Raw genomic sequence first — 25,098 nt, 5'->3', positions numbered from 1 at the left:
AAACTGCTGTTTCAAAGGTAAGCAACTCCTGGGTTCCAATACTTTGGCCTTTCTCTACCACTCAACGAGTAAGGGTGTACTGAACATACAACTTCTCTCATTTGGCTCATAAGGCAAATTAATGCACCTAGTCTGATACAGGTATTATAGAAATATTAGTAAAATCTATAAGCAGCGTATCCTGGTAAGGGCTAATCATTGTGCTGTGATGAGTTAGAATTCAAGATGCTGTCCTGTTCAGAAGTTGTTCCAGGTAGACTATGTTGTCAGGCTCAACTAACATGCATCTTCTGTTAATAGTCAATAAGGAATTTAAGCTCACTGAGATTAAGTGACACCCAAGGGACAGAGAGTGAGTCAATGGTAAAACTGTGTCCATAACTCGGCTTTCCCAATTCTCAGTTCAGTCCTTTCTTTTCAACTTGGAAGGTGCTAGACCTGAATGATGAGCAGTCCTCACACAAGCAGGTATAGGGCAAACCTATATCGGCTAACATTGCATATGCAACAGACCTACTTAGGGGTGAGCCTCTGTTAGTTTTGAATTCAACAGTAGTAAGCAGGAACTGAAAAGTCTGAGATTAGGTGAGTGGTTCCTACGATCAGCCTACGTGATGACCAGCCCACTAATTAAATGTGCTCTATATAAAACACATCTGATAGAAAGCAGTACTTTCAAATAAAATGATTTTGTAAGGAGAAATATTTTACAGTAGGATTGTAATCTAGAAGCAAAGGTGATACCATAGTGGGTTTTATTCTGAAAACACTATTTGATTCATGATGCTCTACTTTTACTCCTTAGATATGGGCCCCAGTGCAAATTATATAATTCGTTCAGTCTTCTAAGATTTAAACTTCCCAAGCTATGGTGACTGGAGCAGTAGGAAATAAAGAAACAAGGCACTCTCATGATTGACATGGCTACATAAGGATCCCTAAGGTGTAGTCAGGATTTTCTGTCATGCAGTTTTGTTTAGAATTAGAAATTCTGATTCCCATTGTAGTTAAAGTAAACTGAACATAGCAAGTCTGGATTAATTGAACGGAAAAGACTTGGTTTCTTTGGAAGGATGTGGATGAACAGGAACTCTTGTACTCTGCTGGCAGGAGTGTGAATCGGCGTAACCACTTTTGGATATCAATATAACATCTCATTGATTTGAAGATATGCGTTCTCTATGACTTAGCAATTCTACTTCTGGATATATGCCCTAAAGATACTCTTACACGTGTCCACAGGAATCCTCACTGCAAAGATGTTTGTAGAAGCAAAATTTGAAAATGTCATTTTAAAATGGGATATTGCATCATAGCAATTAAAATGAAATTAAAGCTACATGTATCAACATAGTTTAGTTTCAGAGACATATTGAGGGGAAAAATGCAAGTTGCAACAGATAAGAACAATATGCTCAGATTTTATTTTATTTTTTGAGATGGGTTCTTGCTCTGTTGCTCAGGCTGGAGTGCAGTGGTATGCTCATAGCTCACTGCAACCTGCAACTCCTGGGCTCAAGCTATCCTCTCACCTCAGCTTCCTGAGTAGCTGGGACTACAGGCATGGGCTACCATGTCTGGCTAATTTTTTATTTTTGTAGAGATGGGGTGTCACTGTGTTACTCAGGCTGGTCTCAAAATCCTAGCCTCAAGTGATCCTCCTGCCTCGGCCTAGTGCTCCTGGGCTACAAACCTGTATGTCATGTTACTGTATTGAATACTACAGGCAATTGTAACACAACAGTATTTGTGTATCTAAACATACAAAATGTACAGTAGGCTGGTGTGTCTCTGGGAGGCCGAGGTGGGAAGATTGCTTTTGAGGTCAGGATTTCGAGACCAGTCTGAGTAAGAGCAAGACCCTGTCTCTCCAAACAACAGAGAAATTAGCCAGGTGTGGCAGCTACTCGGGAGGCTGAGGCAAGAGGATCCCTCGGGCCCAGGAGTTGGGGGTTGCAGTGAGCTATGATGAGGCCACTGCACTCTAGCCCGGCGATAGAGCAAGACTCTGTCTCGGGGGGGAAAAAAAAAAGTAAAGATACAGTATTATAATTTTACGGGCCACCATCAAATATACAGTCCTTCATTGACCAAAAAGGCATTGTGTGGCATTTGACTGTATATGCAGTCTGTAAGAGATTCATTTTACATAAAAGGACATACACAGGCTGAAAGTGAAAAGATGGAAACAGATATTCCATGCAAACGGTAATGAAAAGAGAGCAGAGGTGGCCATACTTGTATCAGAAAAAATAGACTGTAAGTAAAAAACTGTCATGAAACAAAGAAGGACATTTTATAACAGAACATAGAACTTAACCCTCATGTACACAATCAAACGATCTTTGACAAACGTGCCAAGGCTACACGACGGGGAAAAAGGTAGTCTCCTCAACAAATGGAGTTGGGAAAATTGACTATCTACCTGCAAAAGAAGGAACCTGGACCCTTACCTTACAGTTACCTTACACTATACCCAAAAATTAACTCAAAATGGACTAAAGATCTAAACATAAGCCCTGAAACTACAGCACTTCTAGAAGAAAACGGGAAAAGCTTCATGACATTGGATTTGGCAATGATTTCTTAGATATGTGACAACAAAAGCACAGGCAACAAAAGCAAAAAATAAAAATTAAATGAGACTACATAAAACTTAAAAACTTCTGTGTAGCAAAGGAAACAGTGAAACAAAGTGAAAAGATGACCTATGAGTGGGAGAAAATATTTGCAAACCATGTATCTGATAAGGGGTTAATATCCAGACTGTATAAAGAACTCAACAACACGGCCGGGCGCGGTGGCTCACGCCTGTAATCCTAGCACTCTGGGAGGCTGAGGCGGGCGGATCCTTTAAGCTCAGGAGTTCGAAACCAGCCTGAGCAAGAGCGAGACCCTGTCTCTACTAAAAATAGAAAGAAATTAATCAGACAACTAAAAATATATAGAAAAAATTAGCTGGGCATGGTGGCGCATGCCTGTAGTCCCAGCTACTCGGGAGGATGAGGCAGGAGGATCGCTTGAGCCCAGGAGTTTGAGGTTGCTGTGAGCCAGGCTGACGCCATGGCACTCACTCTAGCCCGGGCAACAAAAGCGAGACTCTGTCTCAAAAAAAAAAAAAAAAAGAACTCAACAACAAAAACACAATCCAATGAAAACATAGGCAAAGGACTTGAGAAGACATTTCTCCGAAGAAGATACACTAATTGCCAACAAGCATATGAGAAGATGTTCAACATTGTTAATTGTTAGGGAAATGCAAATCAAAACCACTAGATACCACCTCATACCCTTTAGGATGGCCACTATCCAAAAACCAGAAAATAAGTGTTAGCAAAGATGTAGAATGGGAACTCTTGTGCACTGCTGATGGGAATGCAAAATGCTGTATGTAGCTGCTATGGAAAACAATATAGTGGTCCCTCAAAAAATTAAAAATAGCACTACCATATGATCCAATAATCCCAATTCTGGGTATAGATCCAAAATAACTGAAAACAGGATCTTGAAGAGACATTCACACTCCCATGTTTGTTGCAACATTATTCACAATAGCCAAGAGGTTGAAGCAACCTAAACATCCATCAACACATGAATGAGGGCTGGCATGGTGGCTCATACTTATAATCCTAGCACTCTGGGAGGCCTAGGCAGGACTGCTTAAGCTCAGGAGTTTGAGACCAGCCTGAACGAGAGCGAGACCGTCTCTACTAAACATAGAAAAATTAGCCCGGCGCAGTGGCACGCACCTGTATTCCCAGCTACTTGGGAGGCTGAGGCAGGAGGTTCGCTTGAGCCCAGGTATTAAAGGATAAAGAAAATATAGTACACACATACAAAGGAATATTATTCAAACTTAAATGGAAATTCTGTCATATGCTTTAACATAGATGAACCTTGAGGACATTATGCTAAGTGAAATTAGCCAGTCACAAAAAGACAATGCTGCCTGATTCTAAATTTGAGACATCTAAAATAATCAAACTTTTAAATAGAAATGGTAGTTGTCAGGCTCTAGGGGAAAGGGTCAAGGGGGGTTGTTCAATATACGTAGTTTCAGTTTTGCAAGATGAAGCTCTAGAGATTGGTCGTACAACATGAATATAGTTAACACTGCTGTGCACTTAACTGGTTTAAGATGATGGTCAAGTTTTGTTTTTTGACCACAATCTATATGCAACCTTGGTGTTGGCAATTCACTGCCAATAAATAGAGCTAATATCCTCTGCCTGTTGTCACTCTTACATTCTAATCTCATCTTTCTAAAACCTTAAACACTAACATTTCTTTAAAAGGTACATTATCTTCATTACCCTATAAAGAAAACATTTTGATTGTAAGAGGGGGAATATAAACGGTACATACAGCTTTTGTTGGAAATTGACTGTACAACTTAATACTCAGCCTGGGTGCCCCTGAAGCAGGCAAATTTTATATCAAGACTTTCAAAGTTACTTACATTCTATCTTCTTTCTTTGATGGCTTTAAAAATTCAGAACATAGTTAACAGTAGTCAGACCATTATGTATGTAGCCAAAAAAACTGTCAAAGTGACAGTAATGAATGCAGATGAAGTCCAGGAGCAAGATTCCCAGTAAGCAAACAGGTTCTAGGCCTCCCTCAGGTGCAACAGCATTTTTTATTCAAAGCTAATTACGATTCTCAGACTGAATTTAGATGAGCAAGAAGCATGATATGAGAGCTTCCTTTGCCTTCTATGTCTGCCACTCTTGCAGTACTCAAAGCCTCCACATTCTGCACCCTGCCCAGCTCTGACAAGTGTCCTGTTTTTTTTCCCATCTCTCCTCTCATGACTGAACTTCAGAGCTTGCCTTTTTGTTTAAATTCATAACATATGACAGTATCCATGCAGAAAATATATGCATTTTTAAAAAACTCTGAATCTAGATGAAATCAATGGGAAATCAGTCATCGGGAAGGAAGAAGGCCAGATACTATTAATAATAAAATAATAGAATTGATGTTGTACAAAACAAGGATGAAAGAACAGAAAAGTGAGGTCAAAGAATGGTTTGATACTCGGACAGGTGAATAGGGTAAGTTCTTGAGCAAACAAAAGGTGTATTTTAAGAATAAATACCTTTAAAGGTTTCTCTGCATAGTTCAAAGCTTTCACATACATTGTATATAATCATTTTGAAATGTGTAAAACATTCCATTTTCATGTATGAAGGTTTATGTCAGAAGATTTTTGTGTGGAGACAAAGCCACACTTCAAAGATACTGAAAAGTGGAACTAAAGATTCTGGTAGTAACTTTCCTTCTAGCAGATAATTTTCATTACCCAAAGAGTGAAATAGGAGCCATATTTGCTGGCCATGTTTTATTTTTTTTTTCTTCAAACAGGATAAACCGAAGATACAGACATATTCAATAAAATAAAATAGATGAAACAAATTCTAAGAGACTGTGATGCCACATGCTACATTTAACCTAATTTTATTCATGCTTGCCTTGGGATGGGGAACAGATCATTCAGTAAAAACGTACAGTAAAAACAAAATGTCTTATCATGTACAACTTTTAAACTACAATAATGATGTACCTTAATTACTTCCATGCACACAAGTCTAACAGTTTTTTTAAAAAATACACAATTAAGACTTCTAGGAGCATTTTATAATAAAGTAATTCCTAATTTTTCTTTGTAGATAGATCAAGCACCTCCAAAATACAAATTCCTATACACAGTGAGCACTTAAAATGAACACGTATGTAAATTAAGTACGTGGACAGCCTTAGGATAAGCTGACATATATTCAGCTAGGTAGGCAACAAACCATAGTGCCAAATGGAAAAAGTGTATTTGCAAATAAATTTTAAAAACTAAGTTAACTTTTAAATACAGAAAATATACTGATTTGCTAAAATAAATAAGATGTGATGTATTAACACTTCACTATAAAGAATGCATACCAGAACATTTATAAATGGTGAATGAATCTTAGGAATAGTTTACTACAATAAACGCTGGCTAAATAGAAGTGCATATTGTGAAGCACTATGGGTGGTCTATGTTTTGCCACATACTTTTGTTACCTTGAGGTAGATAACACATGTGTACCAAATTCGGCATTCATTTTCAGTTGCTGGTATCATGTGTTTTAAGAAATGTGTACAGTATGAAAAACTTGAAAATACTCATGAATGAAAAATGTTTTAGGAAAAAAATAGATATTTTCATGCAATTATGTACAGTCTCACTGTGTAAATTTCAAGGCAAGATTAGTTTCCTGTAAAACAGATCAATGTTCTATGAGAGAATGTTTTTACTTGTCTTAGTGCATTTCTTTTGTCTCCTCCTGCTTTGCATTATTTTGTTCTTTATTTTTGTGTGCAAACAACATGCCAGTTAAAATGAAAATTATCTCACATGTAGGAAAAACAAAAGGTCTGGATTTTAAAAACCGAGAACTAATAAAATTCTTACTAAATGACACCATCTGATTCAAGTAAAAAAATGACTTTAAACACTAGTAATAAAAAAAAGACAAAACACATTTCATGAAGAATACAAAGAGAAATGTCTGCTGAGTGTTTTAGTTCAGATGTTTCAGAATGCTGCTGTATGTTTTATGAGGAATTTGAGGGGAAGATTTCATGGCAGAAGGTGTCAGTGTGGCCTGTATGGACTTAAGTGGCGACCCGACCGGACTGTGAAACTGTGGGATGCCTATGGATTCAAGCTGCTTGTTAAAGAGGAACTCCCCACTGTTGTTTAGAAACCCTTCCTCATTTCCTCTCTCTCCAAGCTTCCCATCCTCTACGGGCTCAGTTTCTAGCATTTCAGTATCTTCCTTCCTGCTAAAGAACTTGTCCAAGTAACTGGTGTAAGTGTTTTCCTTCTCAACTTGTTCATCCTTCCTTACCTCACAACAAAACTGATTTATGAGAAAACAGTCCTCTCCACCACTCACAAACTGGCTATCCCAAGACGACTGGTACAAGGCTTCTAATTGAGCCAGATTTGCCATACCTTTTTCCTCTTTTTCTCGGCTTACTGACTTTGATATCAAACTTTTCAATTCTAGTTGGGACACTGAGCTATTCAAGTCATTTAATTTATCAACAACATCAGTAGGCTCATGTTGTGAACTAAGCTGAATAGTTCCTGCGATAAAGGAATCAAAATCAAATCCCTGATTCTTTTCCCTTTCTTTTTCAGCCAGTTGCTGTGATGCTTCCTCTAGAGCTATCTGGGCTTTAACCAATCCATTCCTTTCACATTTTGACTTGCCTTTCTTATCAGATTTTTCTTTACTTTGTTCTTTCCAATTGGAAAGATCTATAATAAGCTTGGGTTCATAGTAATGGTTAACTTCGCTCTCTCTCCAAACTAAGTTATCTAAATATGATGACGACCTCGTTTTGTAGTTACAAGTATGGCTACACTCCAGATCACAATATTTGTTTTCGTGATGATCTGGGTACTGCCAGCAAGGCTCAGTAGAGTAATTGGTATCAAAAGCAGGATCCTCCAGATACTTTTCTCGATCTCCATCCAAATATTTTCGAGGATCAACTTGTACTTCTTCTTCATCAGTGACATCAGACAGAGCTCTTGGGTCAAGCTGAACTTCATCAATATCAAAGTTGTTATGTATAGGCCAATCATGCTCTGAAAATTGACAATCATGGTACCTAAAAAAATTAACACATTAGTGTTACCTCATGTCATTTTCAAATTTTTATGCGACAGCACTGTGCTAGGTCTATGAGGGGAAAGCAGAGTAAGCCACGAGCCTTGCTTGCCCTACTGAAACTTATGTACTATGTGTATTTGACAACTGCCAATGGAATATGTAATTTCATGAGAAACTGAGTCCTCCATTCTTAAATAAGACCAATTATTTCTCATCTACCACAAACAACTGATAAATATCTGGGTGGCTGGAGTTTCACACAGACAAAAAACAATTTATGGCCAAAAATGCAGATCTCGATCAGGTACCTTACAAATTTTCACTCTCCTGGTAGTAAGGCAAACTAGAAGAAAAGGTTTGCTGGAATACATTTTGAATAGAAAGTGCTACTGAATGGAGTATCCTCTTACTAATCTATCACATCAAGGTGACTACACCATGTCCAAGTAGAGACAGACTGAGAGACGAAAATTGTTGGGGCAGGAGAGGACAGAATAACCATATGGGGGTAGACAATGGACACATGGAGGAAAAACTGGTTAGCTGATGTGTGTAAATGTACAAATACCTCTAATTAAACATTCTTTTTAAATACAGAAATATATGTTAAAGAGTATCATTAATGGCTGCCAAACCTATTAATAGCTATACATCAAAATCACCTGAAGACTTTAAATGTTAATCACCCTACTTTGAAGTAGAAATTCTAAAAAGGCTGAGGGAAGAAATTCTTTCATTTTAGTATATAATGTTATTCATATTTTAATGTTTCATGTTTACACTAAAGTCTCTTTTACTGAACCTATGTTAAGTATTCCAAAATTAATTTTATGTGATTAGGAAAACAGATTCAAATATTGTAAATACCACGAGTCAAAAATAATTTCCATCCTAAGGCATAACTGATACAGTGGAGATATGTTAGTGGATAAGATTGAGCTTTGTCATCCAACATCTTAAATGGTTCAGATTTCCAACCTTCAAATTTAAAGGACCATACAATTTTATTAACTAAATATGCCTTAACTTCACAGATGTTTCAAAGCAACATTTAACTTTTCCTATAACTCCTAACCAGTAACTACTTTAGTAAATATTTAAATTACATAAAAGCTAAAGATATTAATGGTTTCTTTGGGTTTCTACTAAATTTAGTAAGTTTTTAATTCATTGCATTATGGTTCATTGAAAATTCAACAAATGTTATTTTTCTAATTTAGGACCAATTTACCTTTCCCAGTTATAAATGTGACTATGAGTTTCATCCATAAGTAAAATATCATCAACTTCATCTTCGATGTGAAAAGGATGACTTGAAATTGGTTCATCCATTGGAAAAGAATATATGCTCATGTAAGGATGGGAGAGTGCTTCTTCTGCTGTCAACCGATCCATGGGGCTAAATGTCAAAATTTGTTCCAGGAAATCCAGTGCTGCAGAAGAAAGGCAAGTTTTTCAGAGAAGAAAAACTGAAAATGTTGGTCTTATTACTTAAATGGTGAGCCAAGCGATTACCTTGCCACTTCATATTAAACAAGAGGAAGACAGCATCTTAATTCCACTAACTCATAAAGGGAAAAGTAAAGACTATACAATTAAAAGGTAAGTTAAATTTTGTCAGAAATTAATTTACCTGATTTACAGATTAGGCAGAAAAAACATTTCTTCAGTTAACATAGTAAATAACAGAAATGTACCCCAATCAATTATGGCCAGTTATAAAGAAAAGGGGTATATTAAGTTAAACTATATGAAACTGCTGTTTTTTTCGGCCACATAACAGCAATGTCATGTGGCTAACCATATATAATGTGTCTCTGAGACAAGGTCTGGCTCAGGGTTAGAGTGCAGTGGTGCGATTATAGCTCACTGTATCCTCCAGCTCCTGGGCTCGAGTGATCCTCCTGAGGAGCTGGGACTACACAGACTCATCCCACGACACTTGGCTAGATGTGCTTTGCCCCAACATAAAACCCCACTGTTTACCCACACTGTTTTGTACTTTATGCGAGCACAGTTCCACATGTGACCATCAAGGATCTTTGCTCAATGGTTAATTTGATGAATCCATTATCAAAGAAAGACATGAATAAATCCCAGCTGTTGGCCAAATACTCAGTTTGGTTCAAAGCTGAGTGAGACATGGTTCTCCACCCTAATGAGTACAGGGAAAGGGAAGATTCAATAGCATTATTTAGCAAGATTCAACAGCAATGTCCTCTTTTGGTAAGATATAACAAGAGTGACAATGACACTGAAGTGGAACCAGGTTATCCCTGAGGAATCAAACCTCTATAGAGGGTTTTAAAAATGCAGACACCCACCTCCCAATTCTGACTTAATAGTCTGCATTTTCAATAGAGCTCCCACAGATGGCTCTAAGGCATAATCAAATATTATATGACTGCTGTTGACAGTGGCTCCCACGTTGGGAGCAATGGAATGCAACTATGAAAACAGACTTGAAGACTAGTTAGGAATGTGAAACTATTAAAAAAGAAATCTGCTGAAATTAAATATAGCAGCTTCCTTTTCATTTAGGCATTTATAGGAATTAAAAGCATATTTGAAGGGAAAAAATACCATGATTTTGCCATTCAATATGTATTTTCAAAATACTTGCTACTTTAAAACACTTTAATTTGAACCACATAATGATCAAAGCAGGCGATATAAATAATGGATACATAATAGAAAACTACTCCCATATTTGATTGACAAGAGAATGATTTAATTCTGACCTTGATACATCTTAACACAGTATAATTATTAATATAACATAATTCTTAAAAATTGTCCTATATCTTTTAAGAGAAATATTTTTCATGTCTAATGTGCTTCCTTAGGAAAACTACAAAAGTTAAACTTTTATGTCTAATTTATACTAATAAATGCTAAAGACATGTCATGCCATTTTGAGACATGAAAGTAATTGCTTTAGCAGTCAACAAATTTTAATTCTTTCCAAGCTCCTACTACTTTCGAGCTTGCACAACCTCTTATATTTAGGATCTAATACTCTTAATACATAGTCACACACACTATATTTGCTCGAGTTTTACACTATATTTGCTTGAGTTTTGCTCTTTCCTCTATTTCTTCCACATTAACGCTCATAGAACTTCACCCCAGCTTAGCAACAGCTAGTAACTCAACATGCTTACCTATAGCAGGTAATCAGAGGCATAAGCTAAAAGAGTTCATTAGAACCAGGAGAGAGGGGCACACTTTCTGAAATCTGGAAAATTATTCAGAGGAACAGTCTCTAAGTGCCAGGACCCCCAAAAAAGTGAGAGGTGAAGTGTCTAAAGGTTAGTGGGGAGAAAGCCACATGTCTAAGGATAAAAAGCTAAAGCTTTCCTACACACATCCTGCTTGATTACACACACACACACAGGCATTAACATGATGGTTACTTCAGTCACAATACCTTCTCGACTAATTCCTGGAAGCAGCTGAGTTAAAGGTTTGTGTGGCTCAGTCATGTCATTTCTAATGTAAACTGGAATTACACTGAGAAGCTCCTGACGATCTTCCTCATGTACAACAGGTATAGATTCTAAAATCAGCTGCATCTGTTCAAGTTCATGTGCACCTATTAAACAACAGAAACACATTACTTATTTGGCAATAAACATACTAAAATAACTTAAATATTATGATGACCAGTGGAACTAAAATAGTTTCAATTGAATCATTAATCAGCAGGTTTCATTGCTTTGAATATCACCTACCTACTTAAAAGCGTACCTATTTCAATTTCTGCTCACTGACGTATTTAGTTTTAGCTGCTTCGTTTCCATAGGGAACTGACTCTTGAAGTTTGGCCTCATACTAAGGTTATCACATAGTGAAAAAAGCAATGAATTGTGATTCAAAAGGTCTACATTCTAATCTTAGCTGTACCATTAATTAACTGGCTATAACTTTGCAGACAATGCTTAACATCTCTAGGACTAGATTTGTAAAACAAGTTTTATAGTTATGTTAGGGCTCAGTAAGCGTTTTAAAGAAAAGGGGAAATTTTATGCTAAACCTGTAGTTTAAAATAAAAAAAAACCATCGCATTTTGCTAATTTCTAGAAATTCATTCAACATTCAAATTTTTTTGAGTTCCCATGAATGAGCAGGAATACAGAACAAACCAAGTCCCTGCCTTTATGGAGCTTACAATCTTGTGGACAAAGGTGGATAATTCTGTAAACATATAGTACATCTAATGGTGATAAATGCTATGAAGAAAATTAGAGTAAGCTAAGGTAGATAGACAGCACTGCTAGGAGGAGTAGGGTTGCTAATTTATAAAGAATGACCAAGGAAGGCCTCACTAATGTTTGGAATACACCAAACATTCATACGGGAGAAAGGAGTTCTAGGAAAATGGGAAAAGGCCCAAAGGAGAGAGTGGGTGTGGTGTGTCCAAGAAACAGCAATTAGACAAGTAGCCGGGGGTATGTAGCAGGAGATGAAGTCAGAGTGGTACCAGAACACAAGGGCTCATTTACCCTGAGGTTTGATGGGAAGCCATCACACAGTTTGAGCAGAGATATGACATGATCTAATGTTTTAACAGGACTACTCTGGCTGCTATGTGGTAACTAACCTACAGAGAGCAAACACTGAAGCAGGAAAGCCGGTTAGAAGGTCCTGCATTAGAACAGAAGACATATAATAACAGAAGTGAAAGATGACAAGATTTTTGCCTGAGCAACTGAAAATAGAGGTGCAGGTTTAAGATACTAAGAGTTAAGATCAGATATAGATGGTATTTAAAGGAATGAAAAAGAATGAGATGCTCAGGGAGTAAGTGAAGCTAGAAAAGAAAAGAGTCCAAGGACCAAATGACACAGGAATAAAGGGAAGAAATGGCAAGGATGGCTGCAAAAAGAGCCACTGAGGAAAGAGAAGAATTCAAGACAGTGATGTATGGAAAGAAGGGAGGGAAAGATAACAAATGGAGAGGCTCAAAATGAGGACTTAGAATTGATCAGGGAGTTAGCATTATGAAGATCACTGGTGATCTTGACAAGAGCAGTCTTGGTAGAGGACTAAGCCTGACTGCAGACAATGGAAGAATAGCAAAAATGCACACATCTTTTGAGTAGCTCAACTTTCAGAGTTCAGGAATATGTGTAGTAGTTGAAAGGATATGGGGTCCAGAGAGATTTTTATTTTGTAAGATTGGAAACATTATGTCAATGTTTGAATACTGATAAAAATGATCTATTAATGGTAGAAGGGATAAAATGAAGATACAAGAGAAAAAAGTGCTAGAGCAAAGGTCTACAGTAGAAAAGACAGGAAAACATCGAGTACCCAAGTGGAAGGGTTGACCTGGGATAGGAGCACCGCAGAGTGACAATACGGATGCACAACAGAAACTAGGCCACTTCCCACAAATTAAAAATATACCGGTTTCCAATGAAGGCTTAGTCCTTGCCTTTTGTTCCTCTCTTCATTTACAACTTATACCTAATAAGCGCTAAGGTCTCCCTTCATGCTGCTTTTATTGAATGTTTCACCAACACACCAATAAGCCATCTAGTAACAAGAAAGGAACGACAACCTAGACCTTTCAAATCATTTCACAAATAATTCCTATTAAATGTTTAAAGTTTGTATGCGTTTAAGATCAAAATTATGCTACTCAGATTTTTTAAAAATCTACCTGAACAATGTCTCATGCCATACGAACTTTTTAAAATACATTAAGTATCTTTGTATAATCAATGCAGCAGTAAGTACTGACCACATTTCTATGATTTGGAGCATGACCTAATGATTTTAAATCATATAGACTTAAATTTTTGCTTTTCTGATTTATTATTATGGTAGTTTAAAGTATGTCCACAAACTCTTTGATACTCCTCCTTTCAAAGGGTAGACTCCAACTCCCCTTGAACATGGAGTGTACTTAGTCACTTCTAACACTATAAAATAAAGCTCAAGTGACAGTATGTAACTTCTCAGACTAGGTCACAAAAGATATTTTGCATTTATGATCAACTGATTTTTGACACAGGTGTCAAGATAATTCAATGAGGAAAGAATCTTTTCAACAAACGGTGCTGGACAACTGGATATCGAAACGCAAAATAATGAAATTGGACCCCTATCATACACAAAAATTAACACAAAATGATAGAAAACACAGGAATAAATATTCATGACCTTAGGTTAGGCAATGGTTTCTAGATGTGATACCAAAAGAAAAAAGATAAATTGGACTTCATCGGAATTAAAATCTTTTCCAAAAGACATCAAGAAAAGGCAACTCATGTAAATCATACCTTGATAAGGGATTTGTATTTAGAATTACATAAAGAACTCTTACAACTTAACAGAAAGACAAACAACCCAATTAAAAATTGGGCAAAGGCTCTGGATAGACATTCTCCAAAGATTTAAAAGGCCAATAAACACATGAAAAGAAGCTCAACATCATTAGTAATCATCATTAGTAATGCTAATCAACAAAATGAGATATACTACTTCGTACCCACTAGGATGGCAAAAAAGGCATGTCAAATAAGTGTTGGTGAGAATGTGGAGAAACTGGAACCCTCATACCTTGCTGGTGGGAATGTAAAATGGTGCAGCTGCTTTGGTTCTTAAAAAAGTTAAACATAGTTATTACCACATGACCCAGCAATTCTACTTCTACATATATATACCCAAGAGAACTGAAAATGTATGTTCATGCAAAAACTTGTACACAAAATATTCATAAGCAGCATCATTCATGGCAGTCAAAAAGTAGAAACCCAAATGTCCATCAACTGATGAATGAATAAATAACATGTTGTATATCCATACAGTGGAATACTGTCTGGCCATAAAAAAAAGTACTAAGGTATGCCACAATGTTGAATAAACCCCCAAATACTGCTATGTGAAAGAAGTCTGTCACAAAGGCCAAAAGTTGTATGATTCCATTTACAGGAGATGGCCAGAATAGGCAAACCCACAGAGACAGAAAGTAGATCAGTTGTTGCAAGGGGAAATGGGAAGTGACTGCTAATAGTTATAGGGATCTTTTAGGAGGAAAAAAAGACTAGATTGTGGTGATGGTTAAACAACTCTGTAAATATACCAAAAAATATTGAACTATACACTTTAAATGGATGAATTGTATAGTATGTGAATTATATTTGCTCTTTCTCCTTGTTCCTTTTTGGATCTTTCTTTTGCACTTTCCAGAGAAAGCCAGCTGCCATATTGTGAAGACACTCAAGCAATCTTATGGAGAAGCCCACATGGTGAGGAACTGAGGCCTCTTAGTAACTAAGTCCTGTAAGTAAGTTATCTAGAAGTGGAGCCTTCAGGTGACTACAGCCCTGATCAACATCTTGACCGAGAAAACCTGAGCTAGAACCACCCAGCTAAGCCACTTCCAAATTTTGACTCACAGAAATTGTAAGATAATAAATGGTGTAACAAGTATTGGCATTAAAAACATACTTAAGGGCATTTATGCATACTGTCCTTTCTTCAACAATGCTCTCCTATGCACCCTAATCTTTCTTTTGTAAACAGACTCTGCCTCATTCCCTTCCTTCTGCTCTTGTGGGAGGGCCATACTTTTCTGGAAGAAAAAAGTAATGTCAGAAGACTAAAAAAAAAAAATACCTAAGTCACAACCAAATCACTTCCTCAACTAAAAAAATCTACAGTACCCTACTATATCCTAGTCTTCCAAATGGAAAGTCCTCTCCTTGCTTTCTAAGAGACTTTCTAAGTATTCTGGCCCCATCTAACTACTCATAAATATCTTTATTATTGGACATCTTGCTTTCATTGAACTTTTCTCACTGATTCAGATATTTACCAGGCTTATGCCTTTACTTATATAGGTACCCTTCAATAGACAACACATTTTCTCTCTTTCCCCAATCAAAATTCTTCACTAATCCTATATAGTGAAAAATTTTGACTCCATCATGCCTTCCCTTCCAGCTATCCCTGATGTAGCCTAAGTTTATGGCTCTTACAGTCTGTGCCAAATAATTTTATACAAACTCAGAATTTGCCTTATGATACATGACATTTTTCATGGATTATTCATCTCATGTTGACAAAGTTCTCTGTCTCACATTTCTTTAGACACCTTCATAGCACCAAACTTAACAAAAAACTACTTGGTTATTTCTGAAAGGTCACAGCAGTCAGGCAACAGGGACAATGGGGGAAGGGGGACCAAGAAAAATTTGTAGGATTTTCAAAAATAGCTGAAAAAATTTCACCAGGCAGTGACAAACACAGAATTATGAAATTCAGGTATCATTTAACACAGATTACCAAATATTATGGATCCACAAAGTAAGACAGTATCTACAAAAGTTCTGGCAATGTATGAAATGACCAATTTAGTGAATCTGTAAATAAGTTTTCTTAATTTTTTGAATAAAAAGGCCTTTTCATTTTAATATTCCTGACCATCCTACATTGTTTTAAATCTTATATAGATCTTGTTTCATAGATGTATGCAAAATTATTTCTCTTTCAGATAATTTTTTTCCCACATAATACCAACCTGCAAAAAGAGTTTTACCAGTCAGCATTTCAGCAAAGATGCAGCCTGCAGCCCACATGTCAATGGCTTTAGTATAATTATTAGGAGAAAGTAAAAGACGTGGAGATCTGTACCATTTAGTAACCAATCCTTCAGAAAGATGACCCTAAAACAAAAACAAACTTTGTTTTTACTTTCACTAAAGAACAATACATAAAACTTGATTCACCAAAGAATCTTGATCTTAAAAAACCAAACAAAAACCCAGAACAGCAACTGTTAAATCCTAAAATGAGACTGTTGATTTCTAAACCTATTTTCAAGGTTCTTGTGTTTTTGAGGCTGAATGGAATTAAACTCCCCCTGGGATAAGCCATCTAGAAGATGATGTTCACAGGAAGTCTACGGACGAAAATATGAGAATCTATAATATATAACTCCAGTCAGTTATACTGTTAACTCTTGGCCACACATTTTCAGAAGATGAGCTATTTTTCACTCCAAGTCCTAAGATAATTAAGGAGCAGATATGCTTCAAGTCAAAGAGAGAAAGGCAGAGGTACTACTTATAAACCAGTGCCAACCTCCTTACTGACAACCCAGGGGACCTGGCTCTACTATATGTGCCATTCATAATCGACCTATTCTACTACTTCATATTTACAAAGCATTTGATAAAAATACATATATACAAATATATATCCTTATTGCATCCACAGAACCACCCTGGGAAATTGTGATGGTAGATATTAACTCCATTTTACAGGTATGATAACACTCAGAGATTAGGGATCTGCTGAAGGTAATATAGCTAGTTGGATGTACAAATGGAAGTCAATTTTTGACAGTGTAACTCTTATCTTAGTTCACTGTTCTATTCACAATACTTCACTATCACCCATAAAAAAGATGTGGTTATCCATTTCAGTTTAGTATTCATTTTCTATGTTAAAAATTTTTTTAAGGCCAGGCACGGTAGCTCACACCTATAATCCTAGCACTCCGGGAGGCCAAGGCAGGAAGATCGCTTGAGGTCAGGAGTTCAAGACCAGCCTGAGCAAGAACAAGACCTCGTCTCTACCAAAAATAGAAAAAATTAGCCAGGCATGGTGGTATAAGCCTGTAACCCAGCTACTCAGGAGGCTGAGGAAACAGGATCGCTTGAGCCCAGGAGTTTGAGGTTGCTGTGAGCTATGATGACACCACTGCACTTTAGCAGAGACTACAGAGCAAGACTCTGTCTCAAAAAAAAAATTTTTTTTTAATTAAGTAAAAATATCCTGAATGTATCTTGAATGTGAGATGATATGTATGAATGAAGATTTGTTTGTTTTAGACATGTGCTATGGAAAGCCAAGCAAGCAGGGGTCCCAGGGGCTCTTTACAACCAAAGCAGCTCCAATTTTCTATTTTAAATATCAAGGTCTCCATAAGATTTCATTTTTTTTTTTTTTTTTGAGACAGAGTCTCACTGTGTTGCCCGGGCTAGAGTGCCGTGGCGTCATCTTAGCTCACAGCAACCTCAAACTCCTGGGCTCAAGCGATCCTCCTGCCTCAGCCTCCCAAGTAGCTGGGACTACAGGCATGTGCCACCAAGCCTAGCTAGTTTTTTTTCCTATATATTTTTAGTTGTCCAGTTAATTTCTTTCTATTTTTAGTAGAGACGGGTCTCGCTCTTGCTCAGGCTGGTTTCGAACTCCTGAGCTCAAACAATCCACCCGCCTCGGCCTCCCAGAGAGCTAGGATTACAGGCGTGAGCCAGTGCGCCTGGCCTCATAAGATTTCATTTGAAAACTAAAAGACCAAGGTTCAGCTTGAAAAATGTTATCAAATTCTTGTACGAAGGCAAGTTGCTATCTAAGGGAAAGTTGCTATGAATTCTTTTGGCTATACTCACTGTCAATTGTGAGAATTTAGATTTCAAACCAAATTAGGTTTGTTTAACAAAGCAGAACTGAATAGTATAGTCTCAAAGGGACAAAAGAACACCTAACCTGGGCACAATAGTATGCACCTATAGTCCCAGCTACTTGGGAGGCTGAGGCAGAATTGCCTGAGGCCAGCCTGGGCAACAGCAAGCCTGTCTCTTAAAATAATAAAAAACAAAAACACCTAAAAATTGAAACAGCATCCCTGCTTACTTTCAAATGGGACCACAATGCTGCCCCAAAGATAGTATGTTCCACTTTCAAATAACTGAGAGAGAATTTCATTTATAATGACTAACCATATACTTCCAAATTTCATTATAATGAATGGTCATATACTTTTAGGAATTTGTATTAATTAGGATCCCACTGCACCTTGATTTCAAATACAGGGAGATTATGAATGAAAGCTGATACGTATCAGAAAAAAGGCATTATGTATACTTTAATACAATTAACTAAAAATTCTGACACAATATAGAAAGGAAGTACCTATTTCTGATTATGTACATCCAGTTTAAAGGTGTTAGCTGCCTTTTCACATACCTTATGGGAATAATGAGGATCCATAATCCGTGCAAGACCAAAGTCACCTATCTTCAGCACCAAGTCTTCAGTGTTAATGAAAAGATTAGCTGGTTTGAGATCTCTGTGCAGTACGTTTGCAGAGTGAATATACTTGAGCCCCCGAAGCAGCTGATACATGAAAAGCCTGGCATGCTCTTCCAGTAAAGGGCCCTGCTCCAGCACATTAGCCAAGTCTGTCTCCATGTACTCCTGAACAATGTAAACACTGTTCAGTTCCGTAAGAGAGCCCACATCGTCTGTTAATTGGCTTCCACTGGGACCAAGAATTTCAAACACTTTCACAATGTTATCATGGTCAAGTCTTCTAATAATTTTGATTTCACGTAGAGCATGTTTGACATTCTGCTGATCAGTTAGGACAATTTTCTTGATGGCTACTCTTTTGTCACAGTCATTGTCTACAGCAGAAAAAACCAAGCCATTGCCTCCACAACTCAATGGTTTTAAGTCCATATACCTAGAGCCCAGATCAAAACCATGAATGTTCATGAGACTTTCAAATTTCTCTGCCATTTTGAAAACCTTACTATTGCCTTTTCCTTTCGAATTGTTGAACTTGTGTAAACGAGGAAGAAAACTGGCATCAAAAGGAAAGATCTTTCAAAAAGGGACAAGAAAAATAATTATGCTTCCACAGCAAGATGGTTTCTTGATGCTCATTGCATATGCCAACCAGGCCCGTTGAGTTCCCCTTAGATTTAAAGCTCAAAAAGCTCTACTCATACTGAGAATTAAAAAGATTGCAGTACTCATAGTTCAAGAAAGGGGCAGCAACTCTGCAGACATTTAAAGAAAACACTCAAGAAACTCAAACGGAATGAAATGACATACTATGCACTCAGATTTACTGTGCTAAATGATTTAACATTTAACAAAAATGTGAATAAATATGCACACAACAGGCTTCTATGAACATTCTCCTCACAGTGCAGATACATTCAGTGTTGGACTGGTCCTGAGCAGCATCGTTCTAAGGTGCTGGTAAGCACTATTTCCGTTTTGCTTCTTTTCTTCCTTTGTTGCTATATATTTCAACAGGAAGCCCTGGCGGCTGTTGTTTAACAGAAGATGTCTTTTGTTAGTGATCAGGTGGCTCCAGCTCACCACAATCACAATCAAAGCTACCGTCCATCTTACTCTGCTACAACCTGGGGGATGAGAAAAAGAAGAGTCAGCACTGCAGGAAACACTCTTTTCTTCAAATTTGTAAAAATGACACAAACTGGGCATTTAGCAATAAACTACTACTACTGCATAAACTTATTTACAGTCATTAAGTGACAAATTACCCTTAATCAAAAATAGCTTACTGGCCAAGTGAGGTGGTTCACACTTGTAATCCCAGCATGTTGGGAGATGGAGGCGGGAGGATTGCTTGAGCTCAAGAGTTCGAGACCAGCCTGAGCAAGAGCGAGACCCTGTCTCTACCAGAAATAGAAATATCAGCTAGGCATCATGGCGCCCACCTGTAGTCCCAGCTACTTGGGAGGCTGAGGCAGGAGAATCGCTTGAGCCCAAGGCCACTGCACTCTACCCGGGGCACTCTACCCAGTGAGACAGCAAGACTCTGTCTCAAAAGAAAGTCAGCATTTTACACATGTTGGCCCAGGCTCCAGATCTCACTACACCAGATTCTTTACAACACTTAGGCTCATTAGGATATGCCATTTCTGAGACACCAACAAGAATGGGAAGGTTCATAACATTTTCACAGAACTCTGGAGTTTTTGGAGGGGTAAAACATGGGTAACATTTTTCTAAAAGAACATATAACAAGCCTCCAATGTGTTAGTTTGTTAAAGAGAATGTTTATTTATTTACTCTGCCTATCAATATCCAAACTATTGAACAAAAATACTGAACTCGAAAAATACTGAACAAAATCTGGCAGCACGAATAAATCTGTAGAACATACTCTTTCAATTTATAAGCGTAAACTTGAACAATGAATAAACCTATGAAACCTATTTATCATCACTGGTAGTCAGAACAAAATCAAATTACCTTAAAATAATGTTTCAGATTGGAAAAACATTTTTAGAGTATGTTAACATCAAGTCTGAGGAGGAATGTGGAAAAACAGGAACATTCCCACAATATTGGGGGGAGTTTAAATTAGTAAAAGAACTTCAGAACAATTTGGCATAAATAAATGAATAAATATAATAAATAGCACAGTCTATAATCTGGCCACATTTCTTCAAGGTAAATTCCCTAGAGAAATGTTTGCAAATAAACATACAAATGCTCTTTTTTGGTAATGAAAAAATTAGAAACAATCTAAACTTTCAAAAATAGGAGAACAGATAAATGAGTTATATTCATATACCAGAATGCAGTAGTAAAAATGAATAGAGATGGCTGAAATCTCCAAAAATACATTTAAAATGCAAACTGCAAACAGAAATGTGCATGTTGAAACAAGTTGTATCAGGTCCAAAAACATGCAAAATAACACCATTTTATAAGTAAATACGTATTCAACAAAAGTATAAAAAACATGAGATTGACAAATACCAAATTTGTGATAATGACTACCTTGAAGTAATGAGGAAAGAGATTACAATCATTTCTTTGTGTTTTAACGTGTTATTTCTTTTAAAATAACAAGTATGGCAGATTACTAGAATCTTATAGAGCTGGGTAGTACATATATATTCATTTTATTAGTCCCTGTATATTTCAAACATTTCATGATATTAAAAATGTCCCCTGAAATAAAAAAATTAAAAAAAAAATGTCCTATACAAGGGTGGGAAAAAATAGCCTCAAATCCAGTAGATGGTTCCCTAGACAGCCTGGATAAATAAATGCAACTTGGTTTTTCAGTTTCTTAATGGCCTAATCCTTCAATCTGCAGATGTCTGTACCCAGAGTACCAGATATGAGACATTATGAAAAATAAGGTGGTCAGAATTTCTAATAAAACCAGACAACAAGGGCTGGGTGTGGTGGCTCACGCCTGTAATCCTAGCACTCTGGGAGGCCAAGGAGGGAGGATCACTTGAGCTTAGGAGTTTGAGACTAGCCTTAACAAGAGCCAGACGCCGCAGTCTCTATTAAAAATAGAAAAAAAATTTAGCCGTGTGTGGTGGCACACAGTCCCAGCTACTTGGGAGGCTGAGGCATGAGGAGCCCTTGAGCCCAGGAGTTTGAGATTGCTGTGAGACAGGCTGATGCCACAACACTCTAGCCCAGGCGACAAAGCAAGACTCTGTCTCAAAAACAAAACAAAAAAAACAGACAACATTTTAGGCAGAAAAATGTAAACTAAAGCCACTAATTTATTCATTCATTCAGTTAATATATAAATATTGAGCAACTCTACTATATGCTAGGCAGGAGCAAAACAGACATGAGCAAAAAAGATAGGATTCTGGCCCTCAATAAACTCAGCTTATTGTCCAATAGAAGAGAAACAGCTTTATTTAATAAAAATTGGTATCTACTATCGTTGTTCTTTTAATAAATAGGAACTCTTCTTGTATCTGCTTTAAATATTGTTAAGGACATTAATAGCATAAAAGCTTCGTTTTACTATAATAGAGATAGATGGCTTCTTTTGTCTGAAAGTTTTCGTCTGCTTCTTCAGCCAAAAAAAGAAAGACTCCTAAAAATTCTGTAGCTTACCAGTCTATTTGTAGTAAAACATTTAAAAATTAAAGCTTGTGAATAAACTTTTGAATAAAAAATATTTTATCATTTGCTATTATCCAACTGAGGCATTAGTCTCTCTCTGGTCTTTGAGCCAGTGTATTTTTCAATATTATTATTTGATCTAGCTAATATAATTAAGGAGATAAGTAATAAAAATAAAATTTTGTATTCGTTAAAAAAACAAAAAAAGTTTCAGATTTTTAAAGGGCTTTAATTAAAAATACTGCATGTCTTCCACCCTCCCCAAATTTTTTCTGTTTGTACACATCTTGATTCTTCCTGTTCACCAGTAAATACCCTAGGAAAACCAGTATTTTTCAAAGGCTCCAGTATTTCCAAAATTTTACATTTCTAGTCTCCATCTAAAATAGAATATTTGTTCATACCTACCTTCTTGCTTTAATGTAGACAGTTCCTCAAAGCTCAGTCAAGTTTTACATTTTTGATAAACATTTTAAAGTCAGTTCTATAGACAAATAAGTATAGTAAAATCTCTTAAGTTCTCTCTTAAGCTTCCAGTTCACTAACAGAGCAACCTATTCAAGCACAAATAATGCTTTGTCAAAAAACAACAACACTATTATCTGATAGAATAGCACTAATGTAGGAATTGTAGGCAGATTATTAGAGAAAGCTATGAGAATGAGAGGTCCTTAACTCAAGACTTCTATCCGTATCTGCTCCCTTTAAATTTCAGTGAGACCAGCGGGGCGCGGTGGCTCACGCCTGTAATCCTAGCTCTCTGGGAGGCCGAGGCGGGTGGACTGTTTGAGCTCAGGAGTTCGAAACCAGCCTGAGCAAGAGCGAGACCCCATCTCTACTAAAAATTAGAAAGAAATTAATTGGACAACTAAAAATATATAGAAAAAATTAGCCGGGCATGGTGGTGCATGCCTGTAGTCCCAGCTACTCGGGAGGCTGAGGCAGGAGGATCGCTTGAGCCCAGGAGTGTGAGGTTGCTGTGAGCTAGGCTGACGCCACGGCACTCACTCTAGCCAGGGCAACAAGTGAGACTCCGTCTCAAAAAAAAAAAAAAAAATTTCAGTGAGACCAAGAAACATCATAAACCAGAAACAACTGCAAGGATGAGAGTGCCTTTTCAGAAATCTCAGCAACTGGTCAGTAGAGAGTGGGTAAAAACTGATAGTAGGGAAGGTAGGAGCTTGTGCCTAGACTGAGAACTGCAATCATCACTATGACTCAGATGATGAAGAATATATATTCTAAAGAGAGAAGGTAACTTTTACGAACAAAACTGTAATCCCACTACATGGTGGGGAATGCACCAACAAACATTTGGGAGGGAAGAAAAACCAACATTTATAATGACAGCGCTTGTCTGGAAATTTTTGCCTCTTTCCTCTGTGAGTAGTATTCTTCAGAATCCTTCAATATCCACTACACCAAATGCTGTTGCAGTACCTTTTTAGCCAGGAGCCTGGGAAGTAAGCCCACCTTAATCAGTAAGTTGGGTGTAATGCTATACCTCTGCATCACAGAGTGGTCCAGTAAGCGTTTCCAATTCAGTCACGCTCCATTTGGCAAGCATTTGCCAAGTATCTATTATGTGTCAGTCAATATACCAGGCAATGGGGATAAAATGGTGAGTAAAAATAGACTTGGGCTATGCCCTCACGGAGTTTTGGAGTTTACGGTGTGACTGGAGACAATAAAAAACAGGAAACAAGGAAATGCAAAGGGGACAAGTAATACCAAGGAATGCTAGAGGATGCTATGACAGCCTACACACTGGGGGAGGTGACAGATTAGAGATCAGAACATGGTCTCTCAGCCGGGTGTGGTGGCTCACGCCTGTAATCCTAGCACTCTGGGAGGCCAAGACAGGAGGATGGCTCAAGGTCAGGAGTTCAAGACCAGCCTGAGCAAGAGCGAGATCCCTTCTCTACTAAAAATAGAAATTAGCTGGACAACTAAAAATATATAGGAAAAATGGTGGCGCATGCCTGTAGTCCCAGCTACTCGGGAGGCTGAGGCAGAAGGATCGCTTGAGCCCAGGAGTTTAAGGTTGCTGTGAGCTACGCTGATGCCACAGCACTCACTCTAGCCCGGGCAACAGAGTGAGACTCTGTCTCCAAAAAAAAAAAGAACATGGTCTCTGGCAGCCATAAAAAAGGCAGAGGCCTCCCATGCTCACTCTTAGTGACCCTAGAGAGAAAACTGTTTCCTCCTTATCACTTTGACTCTTGTAGCAGTTATATTCCAAATTCTGATCTCTCCAATCACTTTTACCTTTCACATCAATCATGGTGGAGCTCTCTGGCCTGACTAAAGCATACAGGTACAACTCAACTAGACCAGATTACTGGTCAAAGCATCCTCTATCCACATCAGTGATGTGTAGAAATGTCCTACTAATTATCATTTCCTCCAGTATCTTTTATGCTTAACTTCAAAAAAGCTAAATTCAAGGCTTAGACCCAGTAAAAAACTGGGGCCCCATACTCTTTTTGCACATTCCACATACTTCAAAGGGGGAAACAGAAAGTAACTTAAAATGACTCTTTCCAGCATCTTGCCAATTTCTCTGCCTCCAAATGTTACCCATTCCTACCAACCAGAGTGCTGGCTCTATGTTGTTTGGAGAGCGATCATTAATTAAGTTTGAATTAGCTGGTACCATGTTGTTTTGTTTCTAACAATTTGGTGAATAAAATGAAATACAGGCCGGGCGCGGTGGCTCACGCCTGTAATCCTAGCTCTCTGGGAGGCCGAGGCGGGCGGATTGTTT

The 25,098-nt window shown here is 37.5% G+C and overlaps 1 protein-coding gene across 2 annotated transcripts in view; it reads right to left on the bottom strand.

Annotated features, from left to right (window-relative positions):
* Positions 1–5,327: 5,327 nt before the first annotated feature.
* MAPK6 (mitogen-activated protein kinase 6) overlaps positions 5,328–25,098 on the bottom strand; it is a 31,832-nt gene continuing 12,061 nt past the window's right edge. For both annotated transcript variants that reach the window (XM_012658070.1, XM_012658071.1), the window contains exons 2-6: positions 18,651–19,840; positions 16,198–16,342; positions 11,095–11,259; positions 8,896–9,097; positions 5,328–7,662 (exon numbers count right to left, since the gene is read on the bottom strand). In XM_012658070.1, coding sequence (XP_012513524.1) covers positions 6,561–7,662; positions 8,896–9,097; positions 11,095–11,259; positions 16,198–16,342; positions 18,651–19,205 — 2,169 coding nt within the window. In that variant the 5' untranslated portion in view covers positions 19,206–19,840 and the 3' untranslated portion in view covers positions 5,328–6,560. The remainder of the gene's footprint in view (positions 7,663–8,895; positions 9,098–11,094; positions 11,260–16,197; positions 16,343–18,650; positions 19,841–25,098) is intronic.

Source organism: Propithecus coquereli, unplaced genomic scaffold, assembly GCF_000956105.1.
Source record: "Propithecus coquereli isolate 6110/MARCELLA unplaced genomic scaffold, Pcoq_1.0 Scaffold57, whole genome shotgun sequence".
NCBI lineage: Eukaryota > Metazoa > Chordata > Mammalia > Primates > Indriidae > Propithecus > Propithecus coquereli.
Note: the sequence above shows the minus strand (reverse complement) of the source record. Positions and strands in the feature narration are given on the sequence as shown.